This window comes from Streptopelia decaocto (assembly GCF_964273445.1).
Source record: "Streptopelia decaocto genome assembly, chromosome: 14".
In the NCBI taxonomy this organism is placed as follows: domain Eukaryota; kingdom Metazoa; phylum Chordata; class Aves; order Columbiformes; family Columbidae; genus Streptopelia; species Streptopelia decaocto.
The window spans coordinates 5,028,500-5,041,329 of NC_138669.1; the positions used below are offsets into that span (position 1 = coordinate 5,028,500).

Below are 12,830 nucleotides of genomic sequence, written 5' to 3' on the forward strand. Positions count from 1 at the left end.
GCGGGGGGTCGCCTGGTGCAGGACACACAGATCCCGTATGGATCATGTATGGAATCTATGTGGATCCTGTACGGATCACATGTGCGTCCCCTATGGAGTGTGTATGGGTCCCGTGCGGGTGCCCTATGGATCGCGTATGGGTCTCATGCGGATCCCGTGTGCGTCCCCTGTGGCTCGTGTATGAGTCCCGTGCGGATCCCCTATGGATCCCGTACGGATCCCACACCGGCACGGAACCGCTCACCCAGCAGACCCGCACCGGACCCTGCAGGGGGCGCCCTCCCTCCCGCAGCACGCATGCGCACACCCCCCTCCCTCCCCACCGCGTCCCAGCCTGGCGGGCGCCACCAGGGGGCGCCCGAGCGCGGCGGCGGCGGCAGCGGGCGGGGCGGGCGCGTGACGCAGTACGGCGGCCGAGCGGGCGGGGCGGCGGCGGCGGGAGGAGGAGGCGGCAGCGGCGGCGGCGATGGAGCGGCTGGAGCGCTGCGGCCGCGGGCTGCGGGCCGGGCTGGCCGACGGGCGGGTGCGCCGGCGCCTGCCCTGGCTGCTGTTCGCCATCGTGCTCCTCGGGTCCGCCCTCAAGGATGGCGACCTGGTGCCCGAGACGCCCATGCAGAACAAGCGCAACCCGCTCAACGTGTGAGGAGAGACGGGGGCGGCGGGCCGGGCGGAGGGCTGGGCGGGGGGTGACCGGGGCTGGCGGGGGGGCTGTTCGCTTTCCTGGTCCGGTAGAGTCCACACGACTGTGAAATTTCAGAACAAGAGGAGCTTCTTGCTCAGTCTTTACTGGAAAAGGGGAAAAAAAAAAAAATAACAGTTTTTTTCTTTTTCAGCTCCCAGGTAATTCCGCAGGTTTGAGCAAACTGCGAGGTGCCGAGCTGTTCTGACAGCAGGCTGAAGGAAATCAGTCTTTTAGAGTCTCTTGCAAAAGCAGAGTCCCCGCCATCCTTTCCCCGTACTTTGGCAATGATTTAGCTGGTTTAGTCACTCTTGACAAATGCGTTTGAACGTTTTGAAGGGCGTGAGGATGGCGATGAGCTGGGCCCGTGCTTCCCCTGCTATGGGTCAGAAAGTAAAGCTATAATTGCTGGTTTCCTGTGATACTTGGGGAAATTTTTACTTTATTGATTCGAATTTGTCATTTGTTGACATGTGGGAGATGAGCCGCTTTTAGTGCGATTGCAAAGGGTTGGTAGGAACACTTAGTGAAATGGACCTTGCAGTGAAAACATACTACGGTTCAATTTCCCCTGTTTAAATCGAGGAAGGTTATCTGTACTGGCAGTTCCTGAAGCAATTTTTTTCCCCACAGGTTGCTTGCTTGTGGGTTTGCTGGCAGCAATGATACTCACCGCCTTTTTTGCTTTTAACTGTCTCAATAAAATGAGGATTTTATTTACAATTCCTATTCCATGATGGCAACTGTAGTTGCCACACAGATGCGACTTCTGTAAAACTAAGAGCAAAGGAGGTACTCCTCAAAATCCTGGGCAAGGATTTGTGTATGCCCAAGGAAGGCTCTCTGCGACTGGAGGGACAGCAAAGAAACAAACACATTGTGTTTTTTCATTTATTTTATAAGGTGATAGCGGAGGAAAGGCTGATTAAGAAAAAGAGTCAGCCCTTCTCCTGGCTGCCTTATTCAGTATTAAGAGTGTGAGGTTGTGAAGCAAAGATAATTGAGATGGAGGAGGAGTGTCAGAGGATGGGTTACTGTTGTCAGGCTGGCAAGCTAAAAATACATTATTTGCAGCTGCATTCTGAGTAGGGCAGAGTTGAGCGGGTTTGTAGGGTAAAAGCGATTGCAAAGCTGAACTGCCAGTCTGAACAAGGGCTCTAGGTCCGAGGGAACGCTGCCTGGGAAACTGGTGAAGTAGCTGGTTGAGGGAGTATTCATGTGTTGAGCCTGAGAGAAGTAGAGGGCAGTGGTTTAAGGTTTTAGCTCTGCTTTGCTTTGAGGGGAGGGCGCAAGTGTCTGACTTAGCTCTAAACACTGACCTTGAAAACCTACTTTTCTAGCACCACCACTCACCTCAGCTGCTGTGAAGTCTCACATGCGCATATTTCTCTTTTGGCTTTCCTCTGGCAGATATTTTGTCAAGCTGGCTTGGGCATGGACGTTCTGGCTTCTGCTGCCCTTCATCGCAGTCACCACCTACCAGTTTGCCGGGAGCAAGTTCCTCTACGGCCCCACAAAGAGCGTTCTGATGGTGCTGCGGCGTCTGAGCGCGCTGCTGGTGGGCACTGCCATCTGGTACGTCTGCACCGGCCTCTTCATCTACATCGAGAATCTCACCGGCGTGTGCTCTACGTCGGGTGAGCTCCGCGAGCCCCGCCGGCTGTATGCCACCAAGCAGGAGTGCCACCAGGACAACGGGATCTGGAATGGTTTTGATATCTCAGGGCATTGTTTTCTGCTCTCATACTGTGCTCTGATGATCATGGAGGAAGTGGCTGTGCTGGAAGGCTTGTCCATAGACCAGAACTCCAAGCTGCGTGTTGTGATCAACGTTCTGTTTGTATCCTTGTGTTTTCTCACCATGATCTGGGTGTTCATGTTTCTCTGCACTGCCCTGTATTTCCATGACTTCAGTCAAAAGATTCTCGGTGTGCTGATAGGTCTGTCAGCTTGGTATGGGACATACAGATGTTGGTACTTGAAACCCTTTTCTCCTGGACTGCCTCTTCCAAGTATACCTTTGAGTTCAAAGAAGTACAGTTATAGCAGATAAAATAAGTTTTAAAATTTTTGGACTTTGCTTTCAGTACTGGAGTAGTTGAATGTAGGAATGGTTACAGTATTTCCACTGTAAGGAGCAAGGTGATGGGCTGAAGGAAACCAAATCTGCACTAGCTGAGGGCTGGCAGGTGGTAACGAGCTTCTTCCTCAGGAGAAAAAAGAAATAAAAGGTATTGGAAGAGGTCTGCTCTTGTTCAGGAGCTGCTGACTGGCATTCCCAGCAGAGAAATCTGAATTTGGGTCTGTTTCTCTTACTAATAAATGAAGGAGGCGGGTCCAAGGCTGACAGAGGCCTTTGCTCTTTAAGAGCTTAATTGATCCCAAATTAATTCTCCCTCTTTCTTTATTTATGTTAGAATATCATGGGTGATCCAAATCTCATACTTATTTTTTTTTAAATATTCCCATGTGTGTTGCCTTACGCAAAAGCTGCAATGACAGCGATGCTAAGTGTGGCAAAAGTATCAGTACTTATTAAAGCAGTATATAGCTCTGTTGTGAAACTAGAACATCACGTTATCAAGTGTTAAATACACTAGCTTGCCACAGATGCTTCCTAGCTGTTTGCACCTTCTGCAACAAAGAGGGAAATTTGAGATGTGATGTCTTAAGCAGACCATGACTTTAAATTCATGCCTGCCTTTGAAAAGGAAACTCTTGGAAAACAAGCCTTAACTTTCTCCTTAGGTGAAGTATCTGTAATAATATTTTGCCATTTTATTCCTGACACAAAAAAAAACACCCTTCCAATTTTGCTAAGAAGTCTAATATGAGAATTGGGGGTTTATTTTTTTTTTAAATCTTATGAGTTGCACACTTTGCAACAACGAGTACTATGTGGTGTGTTCCTCCTAGATGAACAATGAAATGTTGGTGTCATGAACAAGTTACCTAAACCTGCTATTTCCCCAAATAGCCTGCTTGGTAATGAGTGAAACACATTATTTATCATAAGAGCTGCCAAGCCATGCGCTTGAAGCAATATTTATTCTTGTTTATCAGCAGTATCAATAAACTACTTGGTTTTAATTGCACATGAAGCTGTGGCCACTTTTGATGTGGCTGAAAACCCACTACTGAATAAAACACTACTATTGTATAATGAATGTATGAAGTGGGATGGGTTTACTCATCATATCAATCAAACATTTAGCATAGTTTTTTATCTTGAAAAGCTTTTTATTATTTCATAAAGGCTTATCCATGTCGCAGTTGCACAGAATCTGTTTGGCAGTTGTAGTGGTGAGCAGGACAGTCAGGACGGTCCATGGGTGAGGCTGCGGGTGCCGTCTGCTGATCTGCAAGTGAACGGGACCTGTCTGTAGCGTTTGCAAGGTGAATATTTAGCCGAATACAGGATATGATGTGTTGTAGTCTGATCTTGGCACCTTTCTTTTTGTTGTCTCAACAGCTCTCTCCCAACAAGAGAGCGGTAGCGTTTGCAATAAATCCAGCACCGTTAATCCCATACTTGTGGTCTGTCTCTAGGAAAGCTGGATTTGCTGGGATTTCCACTAAATTCAGTGGCAAGTGGGAGTTGTGCATCCTTAGAAAGTACAAATCACCTCGCAGAAGGAAGCTGCTTCAGGAGGTTGTGTGTTTCCTGTCAAGCTCCTCCTGTTGTTTTTGCATCAAATTGCCTTTTAAGCTGATTCTTTGGGAAATTTGCACTGATTAACTCATATTGGGTTTAACTAAATTTGTTTAAACAATGCAAATTAATTTGCAGATGTTCTTTTGATGTAATGTGAGCCTGGTCCCAATACAGTTAAGCTAGACCGCAAGCCACATTCACCATGAAAAAGGATTATATACCCAGAAGGTTTTCTGATTAATTTCATTAGAGATAAGTTTCTATTTTAGGTTGTCTTTATGTAACTTTGCTGTATAGACAAGGCCTTGCAACAGGAGATGCCATTTATTTAAACCAACTGACTTGCTGAAATTATTTTCCGTTTCAGAAATGTTTTGTGCAATCACTATATGGGTATTTCTGTCCACGTCTAACCATTGTCATAATTTTATTTTATTATGGGAATAATGTGGGATATGGTTATTCTGAAAACTTTTATTTAAACAATGAAAGAAAAACACTTGAAAACTTTCTCAGTGTTTGTGTCTTTGAGAATCTCTTTCTGATGTCCATAAAGATGCTGCTGCTGCTCTTCATTTCCTGAAATTATCCAGCCTCGTGGTGGTTTTGTGACTACTGAGCTGCGTGATCCCACTGACCCTGGTAGTTCTGCAGTATTTGAATGGGTTAATATAGCACAGATTGTCAGAAGTACAGGGTATAAAAAGAAACGAAACAAATCAAAGCAAACAAAAGCAAGTTTCCGAATGTGTGCCTGTTCCACTGGGCAGCTGATTACACAGACATGGGCAGATGCTCATTGTAGCCAAGTGAAAGCTTAGTCCCTTGCAATAAGTGGAAAAGTTCTCGTGGGCTGCAATCCCGGTTGGGAGTTGGGCAATCTTGGCGTGGGTGTCGTTCTCTTTGCCCACAGACCGTGTGCCAGCTCTTGGCTTAGGAGGTTCCCTTGTGCTCCAGACCTTTTCTTTGCACTTTTTGACTCCCATTTCAGAGTCAGTCTTTGCTTTCTTGTACCTTAACTGGAAATCAAAGGTTGCAAATTTTCCGTTTGTGTATTTGCCATCGCCTTTATCTGACTTCTCTCCCATAAAAACACTTATCGTTAGAATAAAAATAGAGCCTCTCTGCAACAGATTTGCAGCCAAAGAGACACAGTGCTGAGCGTAGCTGAATTTGATGTCCTCTGCTCAGGCACAAATCCTTTCCTTCAGCTGTCAACAGGTATTGTTAATTTGTTTTAAGTTTTGATTTTGTTTTTGTTCAAGTATAATATGTTAAATGATAAATGTTCACATTTTGTAGTAGATTCCAAAAGACAGCAACTGTAATCACAAGAAACACTTGATCTTTTTCCTTTCTTCTCCTACATTAAAGTTAATTCAGTGCAGTATTCCTCTTATTCCTGCAAAACTGTTGTTCTGTGTCTGTAGAATTACTTGGAGAACTTTTATCTCCAACATCTTACTGGCATATTACATGTTTCAGCATTCATATGCTAATTTTTCAATGCCTGTGTTTAAGTTCAGCCTATTTTGTGGGCTCTGGATCACGGGGTTTTCACAGGAGCAGCGTTTGGCCTCACTGGTGCGGCTGAGGTTGTTCTTGGTGCCTTAAACGTTTTACTCTGCTGCGGCCAGCAAGAAGGGAGTCTCGGCTAGAACATGGTGGGAAGATAAACTGGGTAAGGATTCATTTCACTCTTCACTTACCTGCCCGTCTTGGCATCACTGGAGGCAAGATCAGGCAAACAGGAAAGTTTAGGTCTTTCGTAAGAACTATTTGAACAGTTCAGACTAAACATCTGCCACTGGGGTTTGATTCTTCCTCAGAGTCTTTGTTCAAACCAACAATTCAGTGAATGCTTCACTGGTGCTCGATGTTATTCTGGGTTTGCCAATTTATTTGTGTGTACTAAAACTTAGGTTGTGGAGCAGCTGTAAAAAAAAAACCTGCTTTTATGACAAAGTGAGAAACACCCAGTTGTGCCCTATGTCACACTTTAATGGAAAAACTATAGGGCCTGCTGTGATATATAAATGTTTTGGAAAATCAGGCTTTCTTTGTGAACACAAGTCTATGGTCGCATTTTGTAGTGAAGTAATACCTGTTTTTACCACCACAGCTTAAAGCAGGTCCCTGCAGCTCCTCTGCAATCAGCCTTTTCCAGCTCTTTCCCTTTGATCAGCTTGTGTTTATCTCTCTACACTCAGAAACCTGTTCCCTGGGATTATTTCTTTTCCAAGCTTCATCTGACGTCCTGGAGCGCAGATTAGTAATAAATACTCTTTCCCTTTGCTAGATGCTCGCTTTCTCTTTATTCTGTCTTCCCCTCTTTTAAGTATTTTGCCAAAGCTTAAGATGAAAGGAGTTATTACTAGCAAAAAAAAGGCTGTTGTGACTCTGAACTCATAATTAACTGTTGTTAAAAGGAGTTGTTCTGTCACTGTAATCGTGTTTACCTGGAAAAAAGCATATCCTTAATTTATCGAAGCAGAACTACACCCAGCGTGTTTGAAGTCATGGAAGGAAGGAGCAGGTGATGTGACGGTGACACTTGGTCTAGTAGAGTTTGCTTTGTCCTTTTCTGGGGAGCAAGCACTTCATTTTATTTAAAAAGTAGTTTCGCCCAGGTACTTCGGGGGAAATTATTAATTAATTAGAATGTGGGAAGGGTACCTTAGTGCTTAAACAAAATACATAGTGAGAACGTAGAGTCTACAAGCTGGGACAGCAAAAGTGGAAATGACTATTGGAACTGAGTGCAATCCCTGAAATTTCAGGCAGTTATGTAGTAACATTTAGTAATATTTATTTTGTTTTTTAACTACCCTCTGTCCATCACAAAACACAAGCAGTGGAATAAGCCTTGTAGCAAGCTGAACAACTTCTCTGTAAAGCTTTGGAACTGTAATATGGCACAGAAAATAAGTAGCTGAAGGGCTTTACCGGTGTTGGAGGAGAGTTGCATATCAAGGGAAAGAAATACTCAGAAAAATACCCTTTCTCAGTCGTGCTTTTCCTGACCATGTATCCAGTGGTAGATGCGCAGCTGTACTGTAAGGCCAAAGAAAAAAAAAGTGTGGAACAAAGTAAATTCGGATAGTTATTTTTCATCTCTTCTCTCTGAAGCCTTTTTTCCGTATCCAGTCTCGGCTCGTTTTGCAGCTTTGGGTCATGTATTCCCTCAGTTACGCAATTCAATGCATTTAATCTGTGTGAAGCACGGTTGATGTCAGAGCAATAAATAGGCATATCCTCAATGTAAATGTCAGCTCTCTGCTGAAATCTCTTCCTGAATCCTCTGCCGTTCCGCGGAGCTTTCCCTGAGCAGAGCGGTGCGGGAGGTTACGCGCGATGTGACTGCGCCAGCCACGGCCTTAACAGATTGTGACTCAGTGCTGGCAAAAATTCAGCTTAAATAGGTTGTGGCTCAAAATAGTTGACTCTGGTGCAGAAAGATGGGCAAAATAATGGAAAATAAAGATGATGCTAAGCCCACAAAGCCTGTTAGCTTTATTCAAATGTGTGAATTGTTGCAGCCAAACCCATCGGGGTGGTGCAACTGATGGGGAATGGCACCCGGGATCTGCCCTGTGTGGTTCGCAGGTGATGGAAGCGACACAGATTTAATGTGTGCTTGGTGTTGTTGCTCTAGATCACAGCTCTGCCCAGCACTGGGCACTGCGCACCAGCTTTGCCATCGCCTGCCCTGCCTGGCTTGGTTTTTGGAAGAACGGGAGTGATAGAGGTTTGAGGTTTTTAAGAATATTTTTTTATTTTGTTTATTGTCTTGATTTGGACGAGAAAAAATTGTGCCTGGGCGATCTTTTGTTTTATTTTGTTTTCTAGGGATTTTGTTTGGGTTTGTGTTTGTTTCATTGAGGGTTTGTTGGGTTTTTTTCTTCTGTGGGTTTGTTGGTCGTTGTCGGGATTGTTTGTTTGGTTGGTTTTGGTTTGGGGTTATTTTTTTTGCTTGTGGCCAAGAATCCTCCCTGTTGCTGTTCTGTAGCGATTGGCTCCAAGGGCATGGAATGGAAAGAAATTAGTTGTGGTAAGTAAAAATAGAAGAGCGTTCGAGGAGGCTGCAGTGGAGTGGCATGGCCTTGTGATGTAGAGAGCGTGTGCGAAACAGCACTTAACCAGCGGAATGCTTGGTTCTGTCGCAAGAAGTGCCCGCGGCATTATACAGCACCCGCAAACCTGGTTACGCTCTGTTCTGATTGCAAAGTAGCTTTATTTGGATAACTCTCCCGGAGCTAAAAAGGATTTAGGTCGCAGGAGAGATGAGATGCTGGCAGGAAAGGGCTAAGACAGGAGGCAATGAAAGTAGGGGGATGGATGTTGTTTTTAAGGAAATACTTTCTAAGTTATCATTAATCTGTGGTGTGAAGAGCTTTTTAGCAAGACTATATCTCCTTCATTTCTTAGCGGTTGTTTCTCAGAAGGTGGGAATGGGAGGTGCTGTGTCCACTGATGCAGAGATTCTCAACCTGTGGGCTCCTGGCCACAGAAATGTCTCTGAAAATGGTCGAGATTGAAATCGGGGGAGTCCAGGAGAGAGGAAAGGGGTCGGATGGTAGAGAGGGGTAAAGCAAAAAAGGAGCTGAAAGTAGATCATCGCACAGAGGAGACAAAGGAAAAATCCTCCTGTGAGCTCCCAAGGAGGTCGAGACTTTGCTCATGGAAGCTCTTCAGCATCAAAGTCCCACGGAAAGAGAAATAATAGAAATGATCTGCTTTAGCAACAGCAACTGCTGCGGGCAGGTAGGGCCGCAGTCCCAGCCTCTGCTCTCCCTCGCCGCAGCCATCGGCATCTGTGCTCTGACAAAGCAATTGCTCACCTGAATTATTTATGGCATGCGTGGTATTCTTTCTGTCACTGTGACGCATTTAAAGCAGACTGTTTTCTCTCTGTTTAATCCTTCAGAGCTTGTAAAATGGAGAGTAAAAGACAATGATAGTAAATATGACATTTGGAAATCGGCCTGAGGGGAAAAATAGGAAATTTGTTTGTCATGGATGCGTTTTACCTGAGAATACATGTTCTATTGGTTTTTCACTATTGCTTAAAACCTTAGATTCAGTATTAGAAGCAGCTTGGTCTGAAACCTCTCTGATTTATCACTGAGATTGTGCTCTGGGAAATCCTGTAGGGATATGAAATCTGTCCCTGTTCACAACATGTGACGGTGACTCGGGGAGACAAACGCTGTCACTCTGAATGTCCCCCTTCATTCTTCTTCCCCAAAAATATACACCAAGCATGACGTCATATGGTGTGGAATATCCCCTTGGCCAGTTTGGGTCAGCGATGCTGTCTGTGCCCCCTCCCGGCTTCTTGTGCATCTCCAGCCTTCTGGCTGAAAAGCCCTTGGCTTGGTGCAAACACGGCTTGGCAACAACCAAACCAGCGCTGTGTTATTGACATCCTTCTCACCCTAAATCCAAAACACAGCCCTATACCAGCTACCAGGAAGAAAATTGACCTTAGCCCAGCTGAAACTAGGACACCTTTGATAATTACGAGCTCAGCTTTTAAGCGCAAGATACAGATTTTCAGGCCTGAGGTGCCTAAAGACACATTTGTCTCTAAACCCCAGATGTTTTGAAGGCTAAAAATTTGCTTGGCTAAATATGCAGGTACAGGGCAAAGCCCAAGAAGGATGCTGACTGGGGTTGTATCATGTACACAGAAGTATTTGGTGCAAGATACAACACAAGCCATTCACTCTGTTGTCCAGTGCAGCCGAGCCCGTGCATCAGCGATAGCACTTTGCTACAGAGCTGCTCAGGAGTAAATTACAAGGTGTCCCAGAGCAGACATTTACTCCCCATAGTATCTCTGAGGTGGCTCACCTTCTAGCCTTGTCCCCTGGGTGCTTGTGTTACCCCACACCTGCTGAGAGCAGAGCCTGAAGTCCTGCAGTGAGAAAACAGAGTTTTGCTCTTATTTTCCTATTTCTAAGTATGGAAAGTGCCTTGGGCAGCGAACATCAGGCCAGTGCCTGGTTTATGGCAACGCAGCACCTTGGTCTCCCCTTTTAGATGGAACTAGAGCAGAAAAAGTCTCATTAGGCTCCAATCAGTGAGAGTGAAAGCAACTAATGACAGCCAGTAATCACTGCAGGGCTGATCGGGATCGGTCGCGGTGGTGACATTCAGCTCCCGCTTCGTTTCCACACGGTCTCGAACATCAATCGAGCCTCTGCCTGTCACAGCAATTGCCTGTTATTGCTCTCGCAGATTGCTTTTCCTCGGAGCAAAGTCCTGGTGTTTTTTCATTACCACGCAGACAAACAGGGCTCCGCGACAGGGAATGGCGCTCTGTTCTCTGATTTTTGCTTTTTTAAAAATTTAGTCCAAAACAAAGGCTTGTAAGTGAATAGTCCTGGCTGAGAACCTGCACTAAACTCATCACTATAGCATCTGTAGCCTCCAGCAGCCCAGGAAGCGACATGACTGACAGCTGTCATGTCTTGGTCCAAACTGACCCGCACCTTCTCCCAGCTGCTGCCTCCATCTGGCTCCCTTATCACAGCTGCATTTTAACAAAACAAAACAAAGGTCTATTGTCTACAGTGCTTTGAGTTCTGATTCGCTCCATGGTTTTAAGCTTATTATTTTGTTTAAAAAACAAAAACCAAAACCAAACTGAGGAGCAAAGAAACAAGCGGCAGCCTGGCTAAGCAGCTCTAACGCCTTCTGCCTCATTCTCAGGCTGAAGCCCTGGGAACTGAGGGTATTTGCTCTTGTTCTCTCTGGGTTTCCTGGCCTTGTACCCCCATTAATATTCCTTTCTACAGAAAAGAAAGGAATCATCAGCTTTTGGAGATCACCAGGGAATGTGTGTGTAGAACAACAAAGGTAAAAGGATGAAATCCTGGTAAGGGTTTCATGTCAGTGTATCTTTATAAATTCTTTTGGCATCAGCTAATGGGCCAGATGAACCACGAGCCATCATATAATTGTTCTGACACCTTTCAGATTCAGCAAAAGGAATCACCTCAGGGGACACTCTTGCCTCCTTATTAAAAAAGAAGCAAAATATCTATTTCTTCCGAAGTCACTGAACGCTGTGCAGCAGATGTGTAACCGCATTAGGGGGAGTGTGTCTGTGACACTTCACTCAGCAGCTTCAGGTGCAGGTGCCTGGTCTGTATGGCCAGGTGGTGGATTTGAGTTCTCACACACCAATTTGAAGTGTGGCCCTAATCACTGGGGGGTAACACGGATAACATGGCACCTTTGCAGCTACACGGGTCATTGTATTCCAGAAGTATCTCGGACCAGCCTACACGATTGTGACAAGCCCGTGAATTTGTGCATTTTGCATTATGTAATCGCTATGTGCTCACACCTTGTAATTCCTGCTAAATATTCACGATTCCGTGGCTGCCAGGTTGTATCAAGAACCAAGGCTCCTGGGCAATCCTGCTGTTTCAAATACACCAAGCTAATTTCTGAGTCGGAGGCGTATGCAATTTGTATTGCTTCAGCCATGCTTGGCATACATTCCTGAGCCTAGAAATGCAGAATTACTCGCTGGGGATCACCGTAGCACTTGGAAAACCAGTCAGAGGAGATCCTAGCAGGCTGAGCCTTACAGAACTGAGTGCCTTGGAAGAGGAATACATAGTGTTTCCATGCAAGCTTTATACTGATGCAGCACATGAGAAAAAGCTCAAAGCACCTGCACACCCCTCTGCCCACGGACGTGCTTTGGGATAAGACTAGAAGGATGTTGGACACATTTAGAAATGTGAAGCCATTACTCCTCCCATATGGTTTATTGAGGATCTCAGTTTTCAAAGCATGAGTAGCAGTGAGGCCCGTTATTCTTTCCAACATGCAAAAGGCACAAGAAAGTCATCAATGTGATTCTGTGCAAAGTGTCTCTAAGAAAACACACAGCGAGGAAATGACAAGAAAAATGCCCCCGATGGAAGAAGCCAAAGTGGCTTCAGGAAGGTGCTGAACAGTTCTGAAAATGGTTGTACTTTTTCAGAGTCCAGATATGCTCCGTCTGTGAAAGGTGCTTTGCAAATCCATGACAGAAAACTCAAGAGACAGAGCCAAAAGGCTTGAAACAATAATCTCCTTCATGTGCCAAAATTCAGGACGGAAGTCAAAATGATTTATCTCAGGAAAAAAGTGCAGCAGTTAAAGACGGACATTCTTTAAAAAAAAGCCCACCAAAACCAGACGTAGAAAGTGGATACATTCTAAGAGCAGCTCAATAAAAAATATTCCTTGTAATGAAAATAATTTAAAAAATGGATACTTGAAGAACGCAAATCCACCTTGACTGTGACCAGCTACTGCACCCTGCTCCCAGGAAAGCCTCCGAGCACGACAACACGACACCTTCTAGGAGAAGAAAGTCCCCGCTACCCGCATGTGTGAAATGTGGCCGGTGAACAATTTGGAAACACAAACATACAGGACTGAATATCCAAGTCCCGTTAGTTAACTCAGACTTTGGGAAACTTCCCGGGG

At 45.2% G+C, this 12,830-nt stretch overlaps 1 protein-coding gene across 1 annotated transcript; it reads left to right on the top strand.

Moving 5' to 3' along the window:
• The first annotated feature begins 437 nt into the window (after positions 1–437).
• Positions 438–4,208, top strand: FITM2 (fat storage inducing transmembrane protein 2). Its single transcript, XM_082065542.1, has 2 exons — positions 438–639; positions 2,090–4,208. Exons 1-2 carry the CDS (start codon positions 467–469, stop codon positions 2,730–2,732), a joined length of 816 nt encoding a protein of 271 aa, XP_081921668.1. The 5' UTR covers positions 438–466; the 3' UTR covers positions 2,733–4,208.
• Positions 4,209–12,830: the final 8,622 nt, after the last annotated feature.

Bases quoted from the DNA above. Each gene is read 5' to 3' on its own strand.
- FITM2 (XM_082065542.1), top strand. From the start codon at position 467: ATGGAGCGGCTGGAGCGCTGCGGCCGCGGGCTGCGGGCCGGGCTGGCC. The intron at 640-2,089 runs GTGAGGAGAGAC...TTCCTCTGGCAG, and splicing joins AAGCGCAACCCGCTCAACGT to ATATTTTGTCAAGCTGGCTT.